This window comes from Tenebrio molitor, chromosome 1, assembly GCF_963966145.1.
Source record: "Tenebrio molitor chromosome 1, icTenMoli1.1, whole genome shotgun sequence".
Classification (NCBI taxonomy): domain Eukaryota; kingdom Metazoa; phylum Arthropoda; class Insecta; order Coleoptera; family Tenebrionidae; genus Tenebrio; species Tenebrio molitor.
In genome coordinates, this window is record NC_091046.1 from 43,563,470 (window position 1) to 43,588,988 (window position 25,519).

The 25,519-nt window shown below is 36.7% G+C and overlaps 2 protein-coding genes and 4 long non-coding RNA genes across 6 annotated transcripts; 3 read left to right on the forward strand and 3 right to left on the reverse strand.

Annotated features, from left to right (window-relative positions):
• Positions 1–706: 706 nt before the first annotated feature.
• Positions 707–8,600, reverse strand: LOC138130082 (uncharacterized). The gene is made up of 11 exons (XM_069046485.1): positions 8,461–8,600; positions 4,318–4,492; positions 4,066–4,269; positions 3,703–4,010; positions 2,592–2,645; positions 2,415–2,541; positions 2,155–2,358; positions 1,904–2,098; positions 1,366–1,572; positions 1,113–1,316; positions 707–1,055 (listed from the first exon to the last, which is right to left on the reverse strand). The coding sequence occupies exons 2-11, from the start codon at positions 4,456–4,458 to the stop codon at positions 750–752; spliced, it is 1,950 nt and encodes a 649-aa protein (XP_068902586.1). The 5' UTR covers positions 4,459–4,492; positions 8,461–8,600; the 3' UTR covers positions 707–749.
• On the forward strand, positions 8,585–12,010 carry LOC138130166 (uncharacterized). The gene is made up of 7 exons (XM_069046598.1): positions 8,585–8,725; positions 8,769–8,972; positions 9,022–9,329; positions 10,252–10,304; positions 11,125–11,360; positions 11,405–11,608; positions 11,656–12,010. The coding sequence occupies exons 1-7, from the start codon at positions 8,585–8,587 to the stop codon at positions 11,959–11,961; spliced, it is 1,452 nt and encodes a 483-aa protein (XP_068902699.1). The 3' UTR covers positions 11,962–12,010.
• Positions 12,011–15,483: 3,473 nt separating this feature from the next.
• On the reverse strand, positions 15,484–15,866 carry LOC138122353 (uncharacterized). The gene is made up of 2 exons (XR_011156438.1): positions 15,681–15,866; positions 15,484–15,618 (listed from the first exon to the last, which is right to left on the reverse strand). It is a non-coding gene; the product is annotated as an uncharacterized lncRNA (long non-coding RNA).
• An 891-nt stretch (positions 15,867–16,757) lies between these two features.
• Positions 16,758–19,240, forward strand: LOC138122354 (uncharacterized). The gene is made up of 2 exons (XR_011156439.1): positions 16,758–19,043; positions 19,106–19,240. It is a non-coding gene; the product is annotated as an uncharacterized lncRNA (long non-coding RNA).
• Positions 19,241–19,722: 482 nt separating this feature from the next.
• Positions 19,723–20,873, forward strand: LOC138122359 (uncharacterized). Its single transcript, XR_011156444.1, has 2 exons — positions 19,723–20,680; positions 20,746–20,873. It is a non-coding gene; the product is annotated as an uncharacterized lncRNA (long non-coding RNA).
• Positions 20,874–24,911: 4,038 nt separating this feature from the next.
• LOC138122352 (uncharacterized) lies at positions 24,912–25,287 on the reverse strand. The gene is made up of 2 exons (XR_011156437.1): positions 25,121–25,287; positions 24,912–25,060 (listed from the first exon to the last, which is right to left on the reverse strand). It is a non-coding gene; the product is annotated as an uncharacterized lncRNA (long non-coding RNA).
• Between the last annotated feature and the right edge of the window lie 232 nt (positions 25,288–25,519).

A 25,519-nucleotide genomic window follows, 5' to 3' on the forward strand; every position in this document is an offset into this window, starting at 1 on the left:
TAAAAACACGGTATGTTGTAAGTTTTTTAGAGTGCTCGTGAGATAATTTTACATGATTTTGGGAGATTTTAACGGTTTTTTCGTGTGCCCAATCTTTGGTGGTCTACACATATTTGGGAACTTTTGGGGTGGATAAAAATTAATTATTTTTGAGAGGTTTTGGGGCCTTTTCGGTTGTGTGCTTTTGGGCAAATAGCTAAATTTGTAAGATTTATATGTCCTGGCCCAGAAGTAACATTTTATATACTACTCATGATGTTTGAAAGCAGAGATTTGGGTCCGACCCTTGTTGCTCTGAATTATTTTTCTTTAATTATTCAGCAAAAAGGCTAATAGTGCGAGCTTCAAAGCGTCAGTCTTTGAGGGGATATGGAAATGAAACTGAGAGAGGTGGTTCCATTAAAAAATTATTTACGAAATTTGTTACAAAATGATTAAAGTCATCTTGTTCCTTGTTCCTGTTTCGAGGATGACGAGTCCCTTCTTGTTTATGCGAGGGGGGATATTTCGAAGGCCTCCAAGGAGGAGAACATCTGGTTGAAGCTCCTGAAAAGCAAAACTGAACAAACAGAACAAGCATGATTCCGGTACTAAAAAGTACCAAAACACAAATGTACTCACACAGATCTGGGCACTTCTAGCAAAACTACTTTGTACCTTGACAGATAGTCGAGTATTGCAAGAATATAGAAATAAAACTAGAAGACGTGTTTCACTTAAATTTTATTGGAGAAAATTGCACAAAACCATTAAGTCAACTTGCTCTTGATCATGGTTTCGAAGATGGCTTGTCCTTTCTTGTTCACCTCAGCTTCGGGGCGGCTCTCGATGGTCTTCAGCCATTTTGTGAGGCGAGGGTACTTCTGGTCGTCGACTGCAAAAAGAACGTCCCAGCTGGTGATAGTTGGGAACAGGCTATAGTCGGCTAAAGTGACGGAGTCTCCAGTCATGTACTGTTTACCCTCGAGGAAGGCCTCCAAGAACGAGTACACCTGGCCCAAGCTCTCTTTGTCGTTGTCGTCTAGACTGGTTTTGCCGGCCCGAAGAATAGCGCCCTAGAGAGAACGAGCATAATCCCGGTTCTAGTAGTACCGAAGTACAAAAGTACTCACAACGATAGCGAGACCTCTGGCGAAAGCCACTCCCGAGTCGAAGTGCAATCTCTGGTCTACCAGCGCTCTCTTTTTCAAATCCTTGGGGTAGAGGTTATCGTTCTTGGCGTACTTTGCAACGAGGTAGACGTTGATCGCGTGACTGTCACACAAAGTAAAACCGTCGCTGTCGACCAGTGTGGGTACGGTGTGTTGAGGATTGAGCTAAAAATCTCGGTTGAAATTTGTTTTTAAATGGTATAATTGGTACTACCTTGAGGTATTCGGGTTGCAAGTGTTCGCCTTTCGAGAGATCCACTTCTTTAAGTTTCAGTTCTAGACCGATGGCTTTGGCTGTGATTTGTACGGCTCGTACCGCAGGGCTGGGTACCATCATGTATAACGTTGGAGCCATGGTTGTCTGTCGGCTTGCACTGTGCAACTGAGATCCTACAGTGGTTCCTGTCCAATTTAATAATGCGCGCGGTGATTAGTCAGCAGATTGTTGAGAATGACTTTTAAATTAAAGTAATCATAAAATCTGACAGAAGTGGAGCCAAATTTGAAAAATAAATCAGATGCAAGTACTCTCGGTACTATTACCAAAACATGCGATGGTGTGATACAAGGTATCTTGACAGGTTACAATTTTTGTGGTAAAAAAGAATATAGAGAGTACTAAAATTAAAATTTTATTGACGAAAATTATACATAACTATGAAGTCAATTTGCTCTTGACCATTGTTTCGAAGCGGGTGAGTCCCATCTTGTTCACCTCAGCTTCGGGGCGACTCTGGATTGTCTTTAACCACTTTGTGGGCGTCGATTGCAACAAGAGTGTTCGAGGTGGTGATGGTTGCAAAAAGACTGTAATCGGCTATGGTGACGGAGTCTCCAGTCATGTACTGTTTGCCGTCGAGGAAGGCCTCCAAGAACCCGTACACCTGGTTCAAGCTCTCTTTGTCGCTGTCGTTTAGACTGGTTTTGCCGGCGCCAAAAATAGCATTCTAGAGTAAACGTCATGATTCAGGTACTCACAGTACTAAAGCACAAAAGTACTCACGATAATCGGGACACCTCTGGCGAAAGCCACCCCGTTGTCGAAGTGCAGTCTCTGGTCCACCAGCGCCCTCTTTTTCAAATCCTTGGGGTAGAGGTTGTCGTTCTTAGCGTACTTTGAGACGAGGTAGGCGTTGATGGCGTGGCTGTCCCACAAGGTGAAACCGTCGTCTTCGACCAGAGTGGGTACGGTGTGTTGAGGATTGATCTACAAATGTCAATTGAGATTTGTTTTGAAATTGTATGATTGCCAATTGGTACTACCTTGAGATATGGCGGTTGCAAGTGTTCGCCATTCAAAAAGTCCAGTTGTTGCAGTTTCAATTCTAGTCCGATGGCTTTGGCTGTGATCTGTACGCATGAAGGTAGTATTAATAGGAGGGAGCATTCCCTATACCGTCAATGCTTTAGATTCGGTACCAGTCGGCTACTCTCTAGTACCACTTTATGACTCTTCTTAAACTAGCCGCCAGCGTTAATGACACTGTTGGCCCACTGCTCAAATCTTTTCAGTGGCGTGCTCAACAAGAGTAATTTGGGGAATTTGGGCATTTCAGTTATTTTACCTTCGGCTTTACGTGTGAGTGGTTTTGGTATGAATTTTCTCCGTGTTTGGGTGTTGTTTTATTGTTTTTGTTGTTATTTTTGAACTTTTTGTAATTCAGAAGAATTGCAAAGAGAGCGAAAATACCAATTTTACCACGCCACTGGAAAGGCACATGGTGCGCTCTATATTTAGTACCACTTTATAGCAGTGCGCATTTACGCGGCATTTCCGCTTTTTTCAAATAGTGCTCCCTCCTGTTAATACTACCTCCATGTCTGTACGCCTCGTACAGCGGGACTGGATGCAACCATATATAGAGTTGGAGCCATAGTTGTATGTCGGCTTGCACTGTACAATTGATATCCTACCGAGGTTGCTGTCCAATTTTATAATATCTAGATAAAGCGGTGATTACTGATTAGTCAGCATATTATTGAGAATGACTTTTAAATTCTGAAGTGGTTCCAAAACTTCCAAATTGTAAAAAATAAATCGGAGGCAAGTACTTTTAGTACTATTCTCAAAATATGTGTGATGTTGTGATACAAGGTACCTTGCTAAAGTTACATTTTCATGGTAAAAAAGAATATAGGAACAGAACAAGTTGATGTGTATTTTTTTTTAAATGCTTTAAAACAAGGAAACCGCATTGGCCTACATTTTATGAAACATGATATACAGGGTGTATTTTTAAAATGTGTCGAAATTTTACCTACAAGGTTGTTTGACAACGTAGAAGACTAAAAGCATTTGAAAAATTTGTAGCTTAAAAAATAAATGTCATTTTTTTTTTTGAAATAGAAATTTTTAGATATTTTTTCCGAGTTCTACATGAAGCCAGTAGCTCGTGGTTAAAATATCTGTACAACTTTCAATAACACCCTGTATAATACAAAGTACCTTGGCAGGTAACAATTTTCTAGGTAGCGAAAGTACTGAGGGAATCTGGAAATAAATCTAGGACACGTTTTTATTAAAAATTTATTGACGACAATTCTACAAAACTATGAAGTCAATTTGCTCTTGATCATATTTTCAAAGATGGCGAGTCCCTTCTTGTTCACCTCAGCTTCGGGGCGAGTCTCGATGGTCTTCAACCACTTGGTAAGACGTGGGTACTTTTGGGCGTCGATTGCAACAAGAGCGTTGGAGCCGGTGATGGTTGCAAACAGACTGTAGTCGGCAATGGTGACGGAGTCTCCGGCCATATATTGTTTACCGTCGAGGAAGGCCTCCAAGAACCCGTACACCTGGTTTATGCTCTCCTTCTCGCTGTCTTCTAGACTGGTTTTGCCGGCGCGAAGAATAGCCCCCTAGATTAAACATCATGACTCCGGTACTAACAATATTAATCACAAAAGTACTCACAACAATAGGAAGACCTCTGGCGAAAGCCACCCCCGTGTCGAAGTGCAGTCTCTGGTCCACCAGCGCCCTCTTTTTCAAATCCTTGGGGTAGAGGTTGTCGTTCTTGGCGTACTTTGAGACGAGGTAGACGTTGATGGCGTGACTGTCCCACAAGGTGAAACCGTCTTCGTCGACCAGAGTGGGTACGGTGTGTTGAGGATTGAGCTAAAATCTCAGTGGAGATTTGTTTGCAAATTGTATAATTGGTACTACCTTGAGATATTCCGGTTGCATGTGTTCGCCTTTCATGAAATCCAGTTCTTTTAGATTCAATTCTAGTCCGATGGCGCTGGCTGTGATTTGGACGGCGCGTACCGCGGGACTGGGTGCGATCATGTAGAGAGTTGGGGCCATGGTTGTCTGTCAGGTTTCACTGTACGACTGGGACCTAGGAGCGGTTCGTTCTATTAAATAGCGGTAGATAAGCGGTGTTAGTCAGCGGTTTAATCGAGAAGCACTTCTCAATACAAGCGACGAAAATCTAATGAAAGTACTTTGTTCTAATCTGCGAGATAATTCTACTACATGATTGTAAACAGGTACTCACTAATGTATTTTGTGCAAAATAAATAATTAAGAGTTTGTTGTCGCTGATAGGTGGTACCAATGGTGAGTACTACAGGATTTCCAGCATGACGTCAGAGCTTTATCGATTTGTAATAGGTTTTGTGGTTGACACAGTGTTAGACTGATTAAGGTATTCTAAAGAAATTGAGCGTTCAGCGTATTCCCAAAAAACATTTTTCTATGAATTTTAAAACACCGATACGTAGGTACTTTAGATTTGATGATACAATTTATGACAGTTCTGAGACAGTACCACCTAGATTTTCTCAGAAATTATGTTGCGAAGTACTTTCGATGTTGCTTTCAAACAACATAAAAAAATCACAATTTGTTCCGTAGTGATACGAAGTATCGGGTGTTCATTTAAATTTCCGGTCAAAGTAGGCGTTCACAATCGACTCTTCAACGCCCACTGTGACCGGAAATTTAAATGAACACCCGATACTTTCTCGCAGAGTGTGGAAAAAGTACTGTAATAAGATTAATGCAAATAATGAGGAACAAAATAAAACAAGAATTATTAATTACTTGTTTCTTATCACTTATTAAAGCATCTTCAGCAAACTGTTTTGTTTACAATAATAATTTTTTATAATACACTGTGCCTTGAAGACTGGTTATTCAAACACATTTTTTGTGGCTTTGGGTTTTTACTGAAATAAAATATTTGATGACTATAAATAGACATCAAAGGAAGCATCAATATTTATTTCAAATACAATGAATTTGTAAAATACAAATAATTTTATTGCGGTTAAAGCGTATCAAGTTTTGTGGCTCGCAGGAAACCAGGGACACTGATACGTTATCATAAAAAAATGCATTTGTGGCCAAAAAGAGGCGATTAGCTTCGAAATAATTACCGAAAAAGTTTTTTAGGTAGTGCTATAACTCCACAACACAAAATATTAGTAAACGTAAAGAATGCATATTTTTTATTAACATGATACCCGATTTAATACACGAGGTCAACTGCACCGCTATTGTTGCTGATAAAATTATAATCGAGTGATTAGAATGGAATTATTTGCACTGTTTTTGGTAAATAACTCTTTTACGGTGTTTTCAGTGTTTTAACAATTGCACTGGATTAGCAACCGCAGCCTTGAAGGTGTTTTCAGATGAGAACTATATGAAATAATTACTAGCATTCTGTTATCTCATTTTACGCAAAATTACTCTGAAATATGAAACTACCTGATGTGTTTACTTCGGGATTTGGCGAGTTTATTAAAGTTTCATGGTATGCCTTCATAAAAAGTCCATCGTTGTTCAAACTTGCCCTGATATTACGGCTTAACCCGCATTATCCCAACTAGCTCCGGGGGTCTGAAAGCTAGTTATGAGCTAGTTAAGCACAGCAGAATTACCCTTCAATGTTTTAATAACGTGGCAATTCATTGCCAGATGAGTTTCATTTTGGCTCACAAATTTTACGTATCAAAATGATCAAAGCTCGGAGCTTTTCAATTCGCCATAACTTTTCCATTATTGCTTCCGATAAAAACAAACAAAAACCCATAAAAACGCTGTCTCGCCACATTCACAAAGCTATTTGTTTTAAAATAATTAAATAAATTGCCGGAATGTTATAGATGTGGATTGGGGACTTGTCGTTAAGTTGGCACTACCAGGAAAAGTAACTAAACGCTGTTCAAAAATCAAAAAAGCATTGTGGTGCAAATGACTTATCTGTCACTGTGATAAGTACAGCGTGATCAACAATGACTGAGTCTGTTGGCAATGAAACAGTTGAAAAATATTGGTATTTCTTTGTCTCACAATTGGCACTGACCGGATGTTTTAACTTGACACGACAGTAAAAAAAAATTAGGTTATGTCGGTTATGTTTATGCTATTACAAAAATTAACCTTTGATGGTAAATGTCAAATGTGCCTGTCAACGCTGTCAAAGCTGACAACCGGAAATGCGTTTAGGTTACAGTGGTACCAAAACCATTCAAATTTTCATTGTTACCAACAGATTCAGTCATTCTTGATCACGTTGTAGAATAGGAAATGTCATGAAAAATGTGTGTTATTTGCACCACAATGGTTTTTTGATTTTTGAACAACGTTTAGGCTCGCTTATAAGGTCCACTGATAGAATGCCGTTTTTTAAATATCCTTAGATAACAAAATCCCCAAACCACAACATTAAAATATTGACAAAGTATCATAGATTGTGTTGGTAACTGGTTGGTAATATCTTGAAACATCCGTGCCACTGATTCTCATTGGTTGTTATGAAACCCACGCGAAAAATAAATTATACGACATTTCAAATTTGAAATTGTCAGTGTTGTCAAGTATATGCCGTTCACGATTGTTTTAAACACGCAGGAGGCCACGATACGTTTTTGTTAGATTGGCGTCAGGTCCTGTCATATGACGTTTCGTTATTAAATATTCGTCTTGTTGTCAATTCAATAATTGAATCAGTGTAATTCAATTATAACCTAAAATAGATTTATTATGCCAAATCACAATATTGCCAACTAAAATGTCAGATTTTCATAGACAGTCAGAATTTGAAACAATCGTGAACGAATAATAGTTTAAGCATTTAGATTTGCGACTTTTCATCTTTAGAGCTTTGTTTTGCGTTCCTCTGGTTTTAAAAGTTATTAGTTTTAATCGTGTTGCTGTTTTGATCTGTGCCGTTACGATTTTTTGTTAATTTTTTTGAATTTGTGAAGTGAGTGCGTGCCTCAAGAATCTAGCATAATGAACACTTACTTAATGACTTTACAAACATCGAAAATGATACAGAGGTAATTTTTGTTCATGCATTTAGCCATTTACGAAAAAAGCTGGAAATTTTAATTTCAGTAGCCACCTTTTTTCGAAAATTCGAAAATGTATTGTGGGTTGCATTTTTAATTCACTCGGACACATTATCACTCGTGAAACACCCTGTAATAATAAAACCTAAATATTACTCCTACTATACTGAAGTTTTCTTTAGTCTTTCCAAAGTGCAAACATGCAGAATAATAATAAAACGTCACGTGTAACCCTACTTTTTCCATTTTGTTAAATTTTGCGCCAGATCTATTTGTTGTAGCGTGAAGTGAACATTTTTAGTAACATTTATGTCAAGCAATCTATCAGTGGACAGAGTTTATTTGTAATTTATGACAGATTTCTCACTAACGTACAGCTCAGTCATAAGTTTTAAGCGACCTTGAGTTTGACAATCCACATCTATAGAACGTTTTTACTATACAATAAATGCATTCAATGCATTCCCCTTTGGAGTAGCTGCGTTTTTTGTACGGTGGTCGCGCGTTTTATAATTTCACCTCTCACAAATTCAGTAAAGCAGTCTTTCGGCAGATTCTTTGATTTATTTAAAATAACCGTGAAAGGAAGGATCAAAGGGCGAAGAACGCGACCTAATACAGTTAAAACGTTCAAGAGCGCCCTTTGAACTGAAAAGGCAAAATTGTAAAAGCAAAATAACACAAATCTTGGGGTTAGATAAAAGACGAGGGCAACAAATTCCACTAGAGCTCTGGCGTTTTAAAAATAAAAGAGAAATGGAAGTATGACGTGCTAAGTAGACAATTTGGAAGAAGTAAGTTGGTTTTGTTTTGGACGTGTTGGAATCTTTTCAATAGTAGCGATTTGTTATTATTATTAGTGTCTTTCTACGTAAACCCTGCTAAAGCTGCTAAAGCATATCAAAGAGAGAATAAAATGAAAAGGAGAAATAAAAAAGAAATACCAGACGAAAAATAAAAAAGAAATGATAAATAATAACTAAACAATTTTATCAGCACATACCCGTGTTGCAAGTGGCAATAAATTTAGCTTGAACAATCACACAGTTGATAATTAAGCATTACAAAAACAACCAACCGGGTACCACTTCTCCAGTTGCACTCAGCCTCTCGTCCAACACACCACGATGGCCCCCACACTGTACATGCTCTGGCCAAGCCCCCCCGCCCGAGCCGTCCTGATGGCCGCCAAGTCCCTCAACTTGGACTTGAACTTGAAAGAAGTCGATACAACAAAGGGCGAGAACAAGACTCCCGAGTTCATCAAGGTAATCCTCACCACCAGAACTTCCAAAACTCACGATTTTCCAGATCAACCCCCAACACACCGTCCCCACGCTAGTCGACGAAGACGGTTTCGTCCTGTGGGACAGCCACGCGATCATGACCTACTTGGTCTCCAAGTACTCCAAAGATGACTCTCTCTACCCCAAAGACTTGAAGAAGAGAGCTCTGGTGGACCAAAGACTGCACTTTGATAACGGAGTGGCTTTCGCTTTGACACTGAAGATCTTGGTAAAATGGAGGTAAAGTGTGGTGTGTCGGGCTAAGAGTGGTGTTTCAGCGCCCGATTATTTACCACGGAGTGAAGACAGGAGTGGGTCAAGAGGAGAAGAACGCCATCGAGGAGGTTTACGCGTTTGTGGAGGCGTTCCTCGAGGGGCGACAGTGGATAGCCGGCGACTCTGTCACCGTCGCCGATTACAGTTTGATATCGACCATCACCACCTTGAATGTGTTGCTCAAGGTCGACGCGAGCAAGTACTCGAGAGTGGCGGCGTGGCTCCAGAGGGCCGAGACGTTGCCGGAGTATGAACTCAACAAGAAGGGCCTCGACCTCTTCGTCGCGTTATTAAAATCTCGCTTGGGCTAGTTTCTGTTCATTCCGACAAATAAACAACTTCAGACTGTCTCGCTTTATTGATATGAAGGCCAAGGCCACAGTGACTAACTCCCAGGCTATGTTTGATTGTACATAATGGCCGTCCCCACTTCCCCAGTGGCGTGCCTGTTGCGACGCAATCTGAAATTTAAATTTGAGACAACGTTGAATTCGTTATGCGAGTTTAATTCAACGTTACTGAGACTTTAATTGTTTAGACCTTGACGTAATTGCTGAAAAAAGTGTATCGTGAATCGTTCAATGAATTTATTATTCCTTTGTTGTGGTGTACATATGAATGGGATCTTGTCGAGAAAGCTTGTTTTGTTGGTTACAAGTTTGCAAAATATGGGGATTGGGTTTTTAGGCAACCCGCTTTGGCCGGATGCGTTTCTGAATGATTTTCTCTTCTTGGTTGGAAGAAATTAGTGAAGCAAGCGTTGTCAATCAAAGCTTTCACCACTCGTCAGTCTGCAGAGTAAAAACACAAACAACGCAAAAAGTGAGGTTAGATTTAAACAGCTGAGCTGATCGGTAATTTGTAATCCGTGGGGCGTTCACAATCGAGTCTTCAATGCCAACTTTGAGGATGAGTTTAAATGAACACCTGATAGTTAATCCAAGATGTAGATGGCAACACGTGACATATTTCAAACTGTCATTTTACAGATGACAGAACTGTTTGAAGCAGAGCAAAACAAATTCGTACACGTATTTTTCGCTGTGTTAAGTCGGTTTGGATTGGTTTTGACTCTTTATTTGTCAGTGTCAAACAACTGTTTCATTTTCCTAATAACAAATAAAACAGTGACAATCTCACTGACAGTTGGTAACCTATTTACCAATGTAATGTCAAAATCCACATTTACAAAGCACAAAATACTCGAAAACTTGATTGCTTAATTTTTGAAGTGTACGCGATTTTCTGCACAGCAGTGTACAATTCACAGTCTTGAAAATTTCATGTAAATTTTTTTATTGCCAATTGAAACAGTTATTGTTGCTCACCCGGTAGCTACCTACTTGGATTCCTGATTTAATTGTTAAATTTTACAATACAGGGTTATTCACGAGAGGGGTACTTCTGAATTTTTATTTTGCCGCAACCAACAATACCAATGTCAGTAACTACTAAATCAAATGTGTTATTTCTTTTAAATTAGAAATCAAAGTAAGTTGGATAGATTTGTGAGAAATGTCAGATTGACAAATAACCTGTATTTAATCAAAATTCAACAAATAAATTAACAAATTAATTTAGTGTAAAAGGTGTTCGAAGTGTCTACCATCGGCTTCTAAACATCCGCAGCAGCGACAGAATTCTTTCCACACTCTCCATAAATGAGGAGCATGTCAGTCTTTTCGTCGTTATTGTAAAAACACATTTTTCGAATTGACAAAGATTTTTTGCTTTAACGTCAAAGAGGCAGAATCACAGAACTAAGAGCCATCGTGGATTCAGTTATAATTATTTTCAAAATTTTAAATCAAGATATTGTTGCAATGTGTATAATGGGTTGCCGTAAAAAGAAATTCAGAAATACCCCTCTCGTGAATAACCTGTATATGCTTAGTAAGATGTATTTTGGGTTGCATTTTTACCTGGTTAGGCTCGTCATCTTACGTGAATAACCCTGTAGAAATTAATTGTCCAGGAAATGTTGAACTTTAGAATTAAAAGAAAACAGAAAATAATTTACTCAAAATATGAAACTAAAAATAAAAACGAAGTGATAAAGAATAACTAAACAATTTTATCAAAAGCACATTCCCGTGTTGCGTAAGTGGCAATAAATTTAATAATTGATAAATTGCTCATAACAAAACGAATCAATTTCGTCCGACCCTCCAGTTGCGCTCTGGCTCTCGTCCAGAACACGATGGCCCCCGCACTGTACATGGTCTGGGCAAGCCCCCCCGTCCGAGCCGTCCTCATGACCGCCAAATCCCTCGACTTAGATTTGGACTTGAAAGAAATTGATCTAATCAAGGGCGAACACAAGACTCCTCAATTCCTCAAGGTGAGCCTCACCTCCGTATCTTCCCAAACTAAAATTCTTTCCAGATCAACCCCCAACACACCGTTCCCACGCTGGTCGAGGATGACGGGTTCGTGCTCTGGGACAGCCACGCCATCATGTCCTACCTAGTCTCCAAATCCTCCAAAGATGACTCTCTCTACCCCAAAGACTTGAAAAAAAGAGCTCTGGTGGACCAGAGACTGCACTTTGACAGCGGTGTGGCGTTCGCTCTGGCGCTCAAAATCTTGGTAAAAGCGAGAAGTGTGTGTTTTCCTGGGTAAAAGTTGTGTTTTAGCGCCCGATTGTTTACGACGGGAAGAAGACGGTGGAGCAGGAGGAGAAGGATGCCATCGAGGAGGTTTACGCGTTTGTCGAGACGTTCCTCGAGGGGCGACGGTGGATAGCCGGCGATAGTGTCACAATCGCCGATTACAGTCTGATATCGACCATCACCAGCTTGAATGTTTTGAGTAAAGTAGATGCGGCGAAGTACTCGAGAGTGGCGGCGTGGCTCCAAAGGGCCGAGACGTTGCCGGAGTATGAAGCCAACAAGAAGGGCCTCGACCTCTTTGCCGCGTTAATGAAATCCATCCTGGGCTAGTTTCTGTTACGACCCAATCTCATCCAGATAAATAAAGAAGTTCAGAATGTCTCGGTTTATTGATATGAGGGCCGTGACCACAGTGTCCAACTCCCAGGCTATGCTTGCTGCATAATGGCTGCCTCCAGTGGCGTACATATTGCGATTCAAACTGAAATTTAAATTTGAGACGTTATTGAGGCCTTCATTATTTAGACCTTGACGTTATCGCTGAGAAACTGTGTCGTGAATCATTCAACGAATTTTTGAAGTGAAACTTTTTATGGGAGGGTTTGAAATTCTGATCGGCAACCTTTTTGTGTGACGAAAAGTGGTAGGGGTAAACACTGTCTCGAACAACGGTTACGCCAATATTTCCATCTCACTTAATTTGGAGTCTATGTAAGTTAAACTCTTTGACACGATAAAAACATCCCTTAAAATTGTGTATACTTCTGTCTTTGTCGATAAATAATGTCTTCTCTTTTAATTTATAGGCTTAAAAATGCACAATGAGTTACGGATTTCGATATTGTTTAGTGTTATCGTTAACATATACAATTTTGTTGCAAATATGCCTAAGACAGGTGCAGAAAGAACAAGAGCCTGGCGTGAGAGAAAACGTACGAGTCAAGTGACAGTTCAGAATGTGAAAAGAAAACGTGCGAGTGAAGTGACAGTTCAGAATGTGAAAAGAAAACGTGCGAGTGAAGTGACAGTTCAGAATGTGAAAAAAACGGTGTAAATAATAAAGACAATGAACCAGCAACTAGCACCTCGGCGCAGCCACCTGCTCTTGCACCTATCAGTGATAATTTTCAATATTCTGATTTCCCTGTAATACAAAAATTTCACTTCTATCCTGCGTCTTTACGACACACTCTCTTTTTTTTAGTGTAGTGATTTTATTTGTTATCGTTTTTTGTTCCTGTCTTACCCTTAAATTGATTTAACTTAACGAATATTTTGCTTTTGTACTTAGATTGTTGTAGTGAGGCTAATCAGATGTCGCAACGAAATTATCATTTAAATAACGTTTGTTCTTACAAAAAGGACTAAACAATAATTGAGTTGATTTTTAATAATTAAAATTTCATATATGTAATTTGATAATGTATAACAAAACAAATCGAACTCACTTCATAACATGCAAACAAGCGTAATTTTGGAGTGAGTCTAATCAGTTGTCGCGGAGTGTATTTCATAATACGATAATTGGAATCATTAGTTTTCGATAGAAGACTGAAGGTGGTAATTTTTTACCTTATAAAATACGGAAAAAGTTTAACCCTGGAACGGTACCCGGGGTACTGGAGTACCCCACGATTTTTTTAAAGTTGTGTTACGTTTTAATTAATGGCAGCAGCTATTTGAAACTCCTCATATTTTCACTACATAAACTAACTTAAATTTATAACGAATAGTTGTCATCCTAGCAGGTGTTGTTTTTTTTTCTCAGGCATTCTGGGGTACATATGTACCCCAGGGTACCAAAATAAGAGTGGTATAAAATTGTTGAACACTAGGACATTTGTGCTAAATTTCATTTTTATGGTAGCACATTTCAATGTATAGCTAACCAATTTGTATTATTTAGCATGGCTAATTTTTCTAATGATAATAATGGCGTAAGAAAAAAAAGCGCTAGACTTTTCGAATTTTTATAACTTGCTTGACACCGTTGAAATTTGATCCATATGGTGCTTTTTTCTAATCCTAATACACCAAGAAAGGAAGAGTTCCCAAATACATAGAAGGTCTTCCCTAAAAAAATTTCGATAGATCTAATTACACTCACATGACTGCGAGTCTTGAAACGTCGAATTTGCCGTCTCACCTTCGCGAAATTATCTGACGAATTCTAAAACTGAACTACCTGAGGAAGCCCCAAATTCTGTTCAACAATCCTCTGTTTGGTGTACACTTTGTCCCAGGACCAAAACCGAAAAACTGGAACTCGGTGCACCACCAGCAATCAGTTTAACTGTATACAACACCACAAAAAGGTGTGCCCAAATTACTGATTTTTTCAAATTATATAAATATAATTTTTGTTGTTGTGTTAATTAAGGATGATATTTCACTCTCCCTTGTTAAATATTTTAATAAATCTAGTTTCAGTTGGAAAATATAATTTTTTAAATTGGGGTACATTTGTACCCCAGGGTACCGTTTATGGAGTTTTTTTGATGGGTACCGTTCCAGGGTTAAACGAAGCATAACGATTATTTCAATTTAATTCGGATTGTCGTGCAAGATTTAGTTTATTACGTGCACCGAATATCACAGTAACATAAACTATTTCAATTTATTTTGCTACGCCATCATTATTTTGAAAAATACTTGAAAATATGTAAATCTGAAGAGACAACTATTCAAAATAAATTAATATTTTAACTATTCTGAAATAGTACGTAATTTTTAGATTTTTCTTTCAAGAGCTTTGGTTGAACAGCTGTTAACCATCTGGTATAACAGTGACATTAGTAGAACATTTGTCCTTGCAGATCTTAGTTCAAAAGCTTCACACTTTCTACAATTAAAAGCAGGGACCTTAAGAAACTTAAGCAGCTTTGACAAAAGATGGGGGCATTCAACTGAATAGCTAAGGACATCAGAGACATGGGCGTAGCAAAGGGGGGGGCCAGGTGGGCCCGGCCCACCCCAGAATCCTTCTGGCCCACCCCAGAATAAAAGTAAAACACATTAAAAACAATATACATCTGCAATATCTATCTATCGTCTGTCTGTGGTTTAAAATCTGGCCCACCCCAGCAAAAAATCATTGCTACGCCCTTGATCAGAGAGAAATTTGATTTTAGCAAAATCCCGTCTACTTGCCAATGAATGAAGCTGAACACATTCTAAGAGAGTTTCCTGTTGAAGTCCCCTAGGTGGGTATTGATCTGTCTCATTTAAATATTAAAAATTTAGCAAAATGTCTTTGAATCTTTTCCAAGGCCCAGGTGTGGTTATTGTATATTGGTGACCAAACAATATCAGCATACTCCAATTTGCATCGCACATACGAGTAAGCCTTATAAAGCGATATAATTGCCTCGGTACTCTGGAATAATGTACTGTTACGAAAAACAAAACCCAGGGATTTGTAGGGAGCAGATGTCACATATTCAATATGATTGCGAAAAGTGAGACCACAAAACACAACTCCAAGATTCCTGAATTCAGTAGCACGCAATATCTTTACCCCACTTATCCAGTAGTCACACATAACCTTCTCAAACTTCCTAGAGAAAGTCAACACATAGCACTTCTTAGTATTGATAAGCTGATCGTTATCATTGCACCATTTTTGAATGATGTCAAGATCTTTTTGTAACCTAGCACAATCATCAAGTGTCGAAACTGTACCTACGATAAATCTTCAAATCATCAGCATACATTTGAAATTTTTCATTTAACAAAGTTTCTGTCATTTGCTACGTTGGTCCTTCAAGCCGGATAATGTAACTGGTTAGGAAATATTTGGAATTCAAAAGTAAGAAATTCACTGATGGTAGATTAAAAAATGACACAACAGCAGTTAATTATTTTGTTTTATTTCCAGGATTTCACATACACATTTTGAAAATGAATATGAAAATTTTCATATCATCATTTTTGTATTAGCGCCCGCACATGATGGATCGATCATTGGATATGGAACAGGGTGGTACCCTTTTGAAAAATCAATAATAATTATGAAATATGGATTCAAATATATATTATGAAAATCTTACCTGGCCATGCGAACGTTGCTGCGAAGTAAGCAGAAAGAAGTAGAAATACCATGAACTTCATCTCGACCAGTTGGCGAATGATGTCTGCTTGGCCCGTACACAAGATTTTATAGCTGAATGTGCTTTCTGATATACAGCGCAACTCAACAAAATATTTGAAGAGATGTTATGTATTTGTGCTAGGACCTCCAGTGAAAATATTTTTCTGATCACTTTGTACATATTTCATAATACGATTATTGGAATCATTAGTTTTCGATAGAAGAATAGAGGTGGTAATTTTTTACCTTATAAAATACGGAAAAAGTTTAAATGAAGCGTAACGATTAATTTAATTTAATTCCGATCGTCGTGGAAGATTTAGTTTATTACTTGCACCGAATATTACAGTAACATAAACTATTCCAATTTATTTTGCTGCGCACGTGAAAATAATGTAAAATAAACTCATATATACACTCAGTTTCGGCCGTTCCTCCCGATTCACCCTGTATAGTAAACTCGAGCGAATATATTTTTTTTTTGCAAATCGTAATGAAAGTAGCACTTTTTTAAACGAATTATTTCATCCCCTTGAAGATGATTGTCAAAGCATACCTACTTTTTTTTAATTGTTCATAAATCCTTTTAGGCGAAATTTCTACAACGAATTGCAAAAAAAAATAGCGTGTACAACCAAGGCGATCTACATTTACCAGGCCATGACACTGACCAAAGGCAGTGTGCTATGGAATGGCCTACCACAGTCTGACAACATTGCTTCACCAACATTTAGTGAAAAAAAAATCGAAATCCACTAAACCTGTCATTGTATTTACATTTTTGTCAAATATGAATGATCTAATTTTACGACAGTTCAAAAATGCGTAATCGCATTGTAACATCATGTAACATATAGTTTAAAACCACCTTAGGGACAGAGAAATAACGGTGCTCATTACTGATAATCAGTGTCCGGACGAAATAGTACCACACAAGTCGACCAGTACAACTTTGCGTAATCCCTCGCTCGCACATAAACACGATTCAGCTGGTTCCCTGTTATTGAAAACGAACCAGCTGAATCGTGTTCATATGTGAGTGGGGTATTACGCAAAGTTGTACTGGTTGACTTGTCCGGTACTATTTCGTCCGGACAGTGCTGATAATATTTCAGATGCTCTGCTGTGTTCCGGACTATTGAAACTGTTTGGTTATAAACCAACGCGAGGTGGGCATTTCCAACTTAAATATAACAATTTGTTCTCCCCATTGCCTAAATCCCATCCCATTTCTTGTAACTTGCTTCCCAGTCTCATTTCAATATTCGTTTTTAAAACCAAAAGATTTTCTCTAGTGACTGTATCGTCATTACTAATTTTGATTATTTCTTCCCAAAGAGTAATTTCTTCGTAATTAGAAGTTATTGGCACCGCGTTTGGCACAAGTCGTTTTATTTTGTCCCCATTGATAACTGTCCCGCTAAAATCTTTAGCACAAGCATGGCTACTTTTGCGAATTCTTCACTCTTCGATTTTTAAAATCTCTTTCCAAATTGGCTTCGTTTCCTCATTTGATGGAAACTTAAATAAAAGTATTTAGCTACCTACGTAATTTGAAGAAGAAGACGCATAATTTGAGTTGCAATTTGGTACGCAACACTTAAATGACATTTTTAATTCAGTTTGACGAATTTGACCAAGGACTCGTCAAAATTTATTTTAAATGTCGAATTCGTTTCAACATTTTTGGAACACCGTAGGTCATGGAATGGCCTACCAGGGAATGTGGCAACACAGCCAGTGTCCTGGCCTGTAACTTGGTACAACACGTTATGGAAGTCTTTTTTTTACTCATTTGCTTGAGGATCAAACTGCAAATTCATGAAAAAAGGTATGACTTTCATTACTAATTGTACAAATAACTATTACGTCAAAAGAAATATAAAATGTAACAGTTTGCCAAATATTAGTGTAGTTGTACTGTCGCGAGCAATAAATTTTGGTCGTCAATGTCATTTCAAAATTTGGTTAGATTGTCACAAATTTAAACAATTTCCCTGCCTGATTATACCCACGTCAACAAAGTGTCAAAAAATTGAGAAAAAAATGACAATTAATGTCATACAACATGATGATAGGTTATGATATTTACGACTGTTTTACAATGGAGCATTTTCGATTGCGTCAAAGAATGACCTTGACGATCAAAATTTATTGCTCGCGACTGTATGTATGGGTATCTACTAACTAGAATTTTTTTTTCAAAATCTTCCATTTCATGTGTTTCAAATTTACTATAGCACAAATGTGATCTTTTGTATCGAAATATTGGGAAGAACTATTTTCTACAAGGCAACCTTATTGATAATTTTATTGTTTCATAATATTTTCCATAATTTGTTCTTTAGAGCTCTCGTTGTCATTGAAGCTCTATTAGTGCAAATTAAAATATTAATTTATTTTTAATAATTGTCTTCATATTTAAACATTTTCCTGTTGCAAGCGTCAACTTTTTTTACACATTCAAATGTAGAAAAAAAAGCTTTACAAGAATAGGCTAAGAAATGTATAGTGTACTATTTAAAAAAAAAAGTTGACTGTCTTAACTTTGACATATGTCATCGTAGAGAAGATTTGACATCATCTATTGTAGTTTCACAAGCGATTTACAAATATAACGGGTGTTTTTTTTTTAATTTGGCGTCGAAGTAGGCGTTGAACTGTCGATTGTGAACGCACTATACAGGTTATGGATCACGGATCAGCTGTTTACATCTTACGATTTACACGAGTGGTGCGATCTCAATCGACTCTCCAACGCCTACTTCGACGCCAAATTTTAAAAAACACCCTTTATATGGTTTGCCATACTTTTTTCTTAAAACAGAAAAAGATGTAGGGCCGCGAATACCAAACTGAATCACCCGGTATATGAGTTTATTTTACATTATTTTCACGTGCGCAACAAAATAAATTGAAATAGTTTATGTTACTGTAATATTCGGCGCAAGTAATAAACTAAATCTTCCACGACAATCGGAATTAAATTAAATTAATAGTTACGCTTCATTTAAACTTTTTCCGTATTTTATAAGGTAAAAAATTACCACCTCGATTCTTCTATCGAAAACTAATGATTCCAATAATCGTATTATGAAATATGTACAAAGTGATCAGAAAAATATTTTCACTGGAGGTCCTAGCACAAATACATAACATCTCTTCAAATATTTTGTTGAGTTGCGCTGTATATCAGAAAGCACATTCAGCTATAAAATCTTGTGTACGGGCCAAGCAGACATCATTCGCCAACTGGTCAAGATGAAGTTCATGGTATTTCTACTTCTTTCTGCTTACTTCGCAGCAACGTTCGCATGGCCAGGTAAGATTTTCATAATATGTATTTGAATCCATATTTCATAATTATTATTGATTTTTCAAAAGGGTACCACCCTGTTCCATATCCAATGATCGATCCATCATGTGCGGGCGCTAATAAAAGAATGATGATATGAAAATTCTCATATTCATTTTCAAAATGTGTATGTGAAATCCTGGAAATAAAAGCAAAATAATTAACTGCTGTTGTGTCATTTAATCTACCATCAGTGAATTTCTTAATTTTGAATTCCAAATATTTCCTAACCAGTTACATTATCCGGCTTGAAGGACCAACGTAGCAAATGACATCAACTTTGTTAAATGAAAAATTTCAAATGTATGCTGATGATTTGAAGATTTATCGTAGGTACAGTTTCGACACTTGATGATTGTGCTAGGTTACAAAAAGATCTTGACATCATTCAAAAATGGTGGTTATCAATACTAAGAAGTGCTATGTGTTGACTTTCTCTAGGAAGTTTGAGAAGGTTATGTGTGACTACTGGATAAGTGGGGTAAAGATATTGCGTGCTACTGAATTCAGGAATCTTGGAGTTGTGTTTTGTGGTCTCACTTTTCGCAATCATATTGAATATGTGACATCTGCTCCCTACAAATCTCTGGGTTTTGTTTTTCGTAACAGTAGATTATTCCAGAGTACCGAGGCAATTATATCGCTTTATAAGGCTTACTCGTATGTGCGATGCAAATTGGAGTATGCTGATATTGTTTGGTCACCAATATACAATAACCACACCTGGGCCTTGGAAAAGATTCAAAGACATTTTGCTAAATTTTTAATATTTAAATGAGACAGGTCAATACCCACCTAGGGGACTTCACCAGGAAACTCTCTTAGAATGTGTTCAGCTTCATTCATTGGCGAGTAGACGGGATTTTGCTTAAATCAAATTTATTTCTGATGTCCTTAGCTATTCAGTTAAATGCCCCCATGTTTTGTCAAAGCTGCTTAATTTTCTTAAGGTCCCTGGTTTTAATTGTAGAAAGTGTGAAGCTTTTGAACTAAGATCTGCAAGGACAAATGTTCTACTAATGTCACTGTTACACCAGATGGTTAACAGCTGTTCAACCAAAGCTCTTGAAAGAAAAATCTAAAAATTACGTACTATTTCAGAATAATTAAAATATTAATTTATTTTGAATAGTTGTCTCTTCAGATTTACATATTTTCAAGTATTTTTCAAAATAATGATGGCGTAGCAAAATAAATTGAAATAGTTTATGTTACTGTGATATTCGGTGCACGTAATAAACGAAATCTTGCACGACAATCCGACTTAAATTGAAATAATCGTTATGCTTCGTTTAAACTTTTTCCGTATTTTATAAGGTAAAAAATTACCACCTTGAGTCTTCTATCGAAAACTAATGATTCCAATAATCGTATTATGAAATATGTATGTACAAAGTGATCAGAAAAATATTTGCGCTGGAGATCGTAGCACAAAGACGTAACATCTCTGCAAATGTTTTGTTGAGTCGCGCTGTATATCAGGAAACATATTCAGCTATAAAATCTTCTGTACGGGCCAGACATCATTCGCCAACTGGTCAAGATGAAGTTCATGGTATTTCTACTTCTTTCTGTTTATTTCGCAGCAGCGTTCGCATGGAAAGGTAAGATTTTTGTAATATTTAAATACTTATTGATTTTTCAAAAGCATACCTTTATCCATATCCAGTGATCGACCCATCATGTGTGGGCAATACAAGAAGATACCTACGAATCTAAAAAAGGTGGTATGAAAATTTTCACACTCATTGTCAAAATGTCTATGTGAAATCCTGGAAATAAAAGCAAAATGATTAAGTGCTGTTGTGTCATTTTTTAATCTACCATCAGTGAGTTTGTTACTTTTGAATTCTAAATATTTCCCAACCAATAGATAAATTCTAAGGCCCGGTTGTATAAAGCTTAGTTAAGATCGTGTCAGCTAACAACGCGTCAAGTCGGAAATCCGCCCATTTGATTGGCTGATTCAAGTCCAAATTTTAAATATCCCCCAATCAGATCGCTTGACATTATGTTAACTTTACCAAGAACTTGACATCGCTTTATACAACCGGGCCTTAGTGCATCCGATTCAGATGCTCATTTTCTGTGTACCACGAAAAATGCCATGAAAAATGATAACCACATTATCCGGCTTGAAGAACCAAGGTAGCAAGTGATAGTATCATTCGTGGGCCTTTAAAACTGGCCCACTTATGCCATAAAGAGCCCAATTTACACACGAACGAGTTGAATACAACGTTTTTTTGTTCGACGAACCCGTTAAAGGCTCCAAATTGCTTAAAATCTTTAAAATTAGATTGACGTTTCGTTTTGACAAGTTGTGACATTTATCAAAATCCGTTCACATAGGAGAAAATTCTCAAATTCTGACAGGGTCGAACCAAAATGTTTCTAACATAGTACCTAGTTGGTTGTAATTTATTATTTTAATCGTTGTTTTGTTAAAAATTTGCTATGGCAATCCTGTGTACTTGTATAAAGACTAGAAATATGACTGTCAATAGCTACCCCAATAGTAAATTAATCTATGGAAGTGACGAAGACGACCGGTATCTCTGGCAGGAATCGCGGGATAGAACGTAAATTGCGGTGTTGGTAGTTCTTTGATAAAAAAAAAACAGGCTGTACTATCTGTATTTCAGACAGTTTGGTATACGAGGGTTGTTTAATTAATTTTTGTTCATTACGTAAATGCCTCTGGCTGAAAAATGTTTCTTTACATTCTTTACAGACTGTTCTACAGCGGTAGACAATCATTCCAAAAATTTGTTGAAAATTTTATTGGATGTTTTTGCTCGGGCGGTAAAACTTCACTTACCCCGCTTACCCGGTACACTGAGCTCAATAATGTCAGGGCTTATTTGTTCCACTTTAGCGCAAATTCTCCGTCGTAAATCTTCTAAATCTAAATTGTTTGACCTACATATTAAAATAAAGCCTCGATTTTAAATAACCCCATAGAAAATAGAGTTATATTAAATTAAATTGAATTTTTGAAGTAAAATTTGTCATTTTCGCAAATAAATTGTTATGTAAGGCACTAATTACTACTATCCTACTATCTAGTAGGAAGAAAGACAAGAAAAAAAATGGAGGTTATCATTTAAAAAAAAAATGGGGATGATGTTTAAACACGTCGCAAGATTTTTTTAAATAAAATCGACCCATGCGAGCGATTTTTTTTAAAACATCACATAACGCTATTATGAATTTTATTCAAAACTTTATGTTCACAATGTATAATACTTTTATTAAGAGAAATAATAACATTAAAATTATTTACTGTGTAACAATTTTTTTTTCTTTAGAGAACACATTGGTAGTTGAAATTCAAAAAGGTATATTATTATACTCATGTCACATCGTGAGGAAATTCCTTAACATTGACACAGAACATAAAACACAAGAAAGTCAAAATGTGGAGACGCTGGTAATTATGTTAATAAGCACTGCATTATTACTTGATAGTATTATCCGTAATAGTATATGTACTCCGGCAAAATTGCCGTGCCGCCGGGTGGCGGAGAGATAGTTTACAATTTTTTACAAAATAATAGCACAACTGCTTTAACAAATGAAATTTAGTATTTCATTATTTTATTAGTCTACAGAATTGAGCAGTGAGGGATAGATAAGAAATTTTTTGTTCAAACCCACTCTTATCGCGTAAAAACTGGACTATTTGTTTTTAAGACATTTGATAATAGTAGAAGAAAACATTTTTTCTACGAAAACTAGATGTGATGGAATTTTTTAACCATTTTTACCGCAATCAGCACCTATAGTTGACGCGGCGCACCACTGGAGTAATCACGAGATGTTCACGTGATAGTTTGCAGCGACTTATTTATTTATTTTTGAACTATTTTATCTCATGTAATGATAATTCCTGTGTAAAGATTGAAAATTGATTATGATCATTATATTTTTGAAAGCAAGTCATTATAGTAACTAATAAAAATGAGTTTCACATTTTATAAAATAATGCGATCAGCTTCGCAAATCAATGCGATGTTCAAGTCACTTGTTATATTACTACTGATAATCAATTTTATTTTTTTTAACACTATAATTCGATTTTTTTTTTTTTTTTGAAGACACGGTTTCTACATATTTTTATAGTTTTGCTAAACGTCGGCCGTTACAAATCACATTTATAGCAATCGAATTAAATCAATAATTTTTAAATATAGAATCAGACAAACTCCAGGGATGTCTGGAAATGTAAAAAAAAAATTTCAGTCAGAGGCGTCTAAGTAATGAACTAAAATTAATGGAACAACTCTCGCATACCAATCTGTCTGAAATAGTTACAGAATATTTTTACGGGTTTTTTTACAGCTGATTATTTCCTTACAGCGGGGATTAAGTACGGCACTCGCCTGCGGCTGGTGACACAAAATCATCCTCACGAGTAATAGCTATCATTATCCGCTCATTGAATAATATAATACCGAGCGATCATTTAAAAAATAAATCGAGTTTGCTTTGGAGCCTATGCTAAAGCATGGGTTGCCATAGGTAACACGCCGACTCGATTTATTTTTTAATTGATCGCACCGTATTAGCGTATTGATTTTTATTTATTTGTTATTCGTAATTATACGATTTTTAACCAATAAACGTCATTGTATAACGTGTAAATGAACGTTCATATTGGGTGATTCAAAATGATATGTATGGCAACTATGTACGAAAATGTATGTGACAACTTTGTGGGATATAGTTGACATTTCTTTGACAGTTCATAGTCGCGCAATTTTGAAAATTGTTAAGTCAATGTGCAATGGTATAAAAAAATCAAATGCACGCATATTCGAAAGTTACGAACTCACTGATGATTGTTTTAAAAATGACACAACAGCATTTCATTATTTTGTTTTTATTTCCATGATTTCATATAGACATTTTGACAATGAATCTGCAAATTTTCGTACCACATTTTTAGAATGGTAGTAACCTTGTTCAGGGGAAACATGGACTCATCACATCACATGGACCAAATACATATTACAAAAATCTGAATTTAGGATTTATTGACCATACTCATTGTTTGATGCAACATAAAGAAAAATAAGGACACTGGAAAAAAAATAAAAAGCAGACTAAAATTGGTAGATATAAATAAACTACAGCATAGAGTAGAATACTGTAAACAAAAATAATAAAATTTGATAATTATAAACAAACAAAAACTAGAACTACAGAAAGTATGATCTGCTAAACAATTATTTTTTTCTCCAAGGCAGGTTGTCATGAAATGGCCAACAGTCGTTAGGTACGACTGATTTCAAGTCCTGTAAACAATTCTTGAAGATCCACATCTACAAAAACGAAGACAGATTTTTTTAAACATTTTTAGCTGATCTTTTATGACTATGTATTTAACAACGTACTGCTAAGCTGTAACACGAATTTTGTGGCACCCTGTATATTCACAGATCCAGAAATTGAGAGACAGAAAATCTATATGCGTATATCGAATCCTTATCGAAGAGTTAGCACTACATGGGATTTTTTTGCCAAAGTGTTCCGTAAGTCATGTGGTAGTTCTTGACAGTCTTTAAACAAGTACACACGATTGCCATACCAACTACTATGGTAGAAACATTTATGATAACTCCTTTTTAACTGTTTGATGTTGCTGTCATTCGCTACGTTGGTCCTTCAAACCGGATAATGTGTTTATCATTTTTCAAGGCTGCATAATGGTACACAGAAAATGAGCATCTGAATCGGATGCACTGTATAATTTAGCTATTAGTTAGCAAATGTTTGGAATTCAAAAGTAACGAACTCACTGATGGTAGGTTAAAAAATGACACAACACAATTTAATTATTTTGCTTTTATTTCCGGGATTTCACATAGACATTTTGACAATGAATGTGCAAATTTTCATACCACCTTTTTAGATTCGAAATCTTCTTGCATTAGCGCCCGCACATGATGGATCGATCATTGGATATGGAACAGGGTACCCTTATGAAAAATCAATAATATGAATAATATGAATTCGAATACATATTACAAAAATCTTACCTGGCCATGCGAACGTTGCAGCGAAGTAAGCAGAAAGAAGTAGAAATACCATGAACTTCATCTTGACCAGTTGGTGAATGATGTATTGATGTCTAGTCGGCTCGTACAGCAGATTTTATAGCTGAATATGTTTCCTGATATGTATATAGCGCGACTCAATAACAATTGAAGAGGTGATACATATTTGTGCTAGGATCTCGAGCGTAAACATTTTTCTCGTCACTTTGTACATATTTCACAATACGATTATTGGAATCATTAGTTTTCGATGGAAAATTTAAAGCGGGAGTTTTTTACCCTATAAAATATGGAATAAGTTTAAACGAAGCATTACGATTATTAATTTAATTCCGATTGCCGTGCAAGATTTACAGGAACATAAACAATCACAATTTTTTT

Coding starts and splice junctions, on each gene's coding strand:
- LOC138130082 (XM_069046485.1), bottom strand. CDS start 4,458: ATGGCCCCAACTCTCTACATGATCGCACCCAGTCCCGCGGTACGCGCC. Junction 4,270..4,317: donor TGCAACCGGAATATCTCAAG/GTAGTACCAATT, acceptor CTGAGATTTTAG/CTCAATCCTCAACACACCGT. Junction 1,056..1,112: donor CCAGAGGTCTCGCTATCGTT/GTGAGTACTTTT, acceptor CGTTCTCTCTAG/GGCGCTATTCTTCGGGCCGG.
- LOC138130166 (XM_069046598.1), top strand. CDS start 8,585: ATGGCCCCCACACTGTACATGCTCTGGCCAAGCCCCCCCGCCCGAGCC. Junction 8,973..9,021: donor CTTTGACACTGAAGATCTTG/GTAAAATGGAGG, acceptor GTGGTGTTTCAG/CGCCCGATTATTTACCACGG. Junction 11,361..11,404: donor AGACTCCTCAATTCCTCAAG/GTGAGCCTCACC, acceptor AATTCTTTCCAG/ATCAACCCCCAACACACCGT.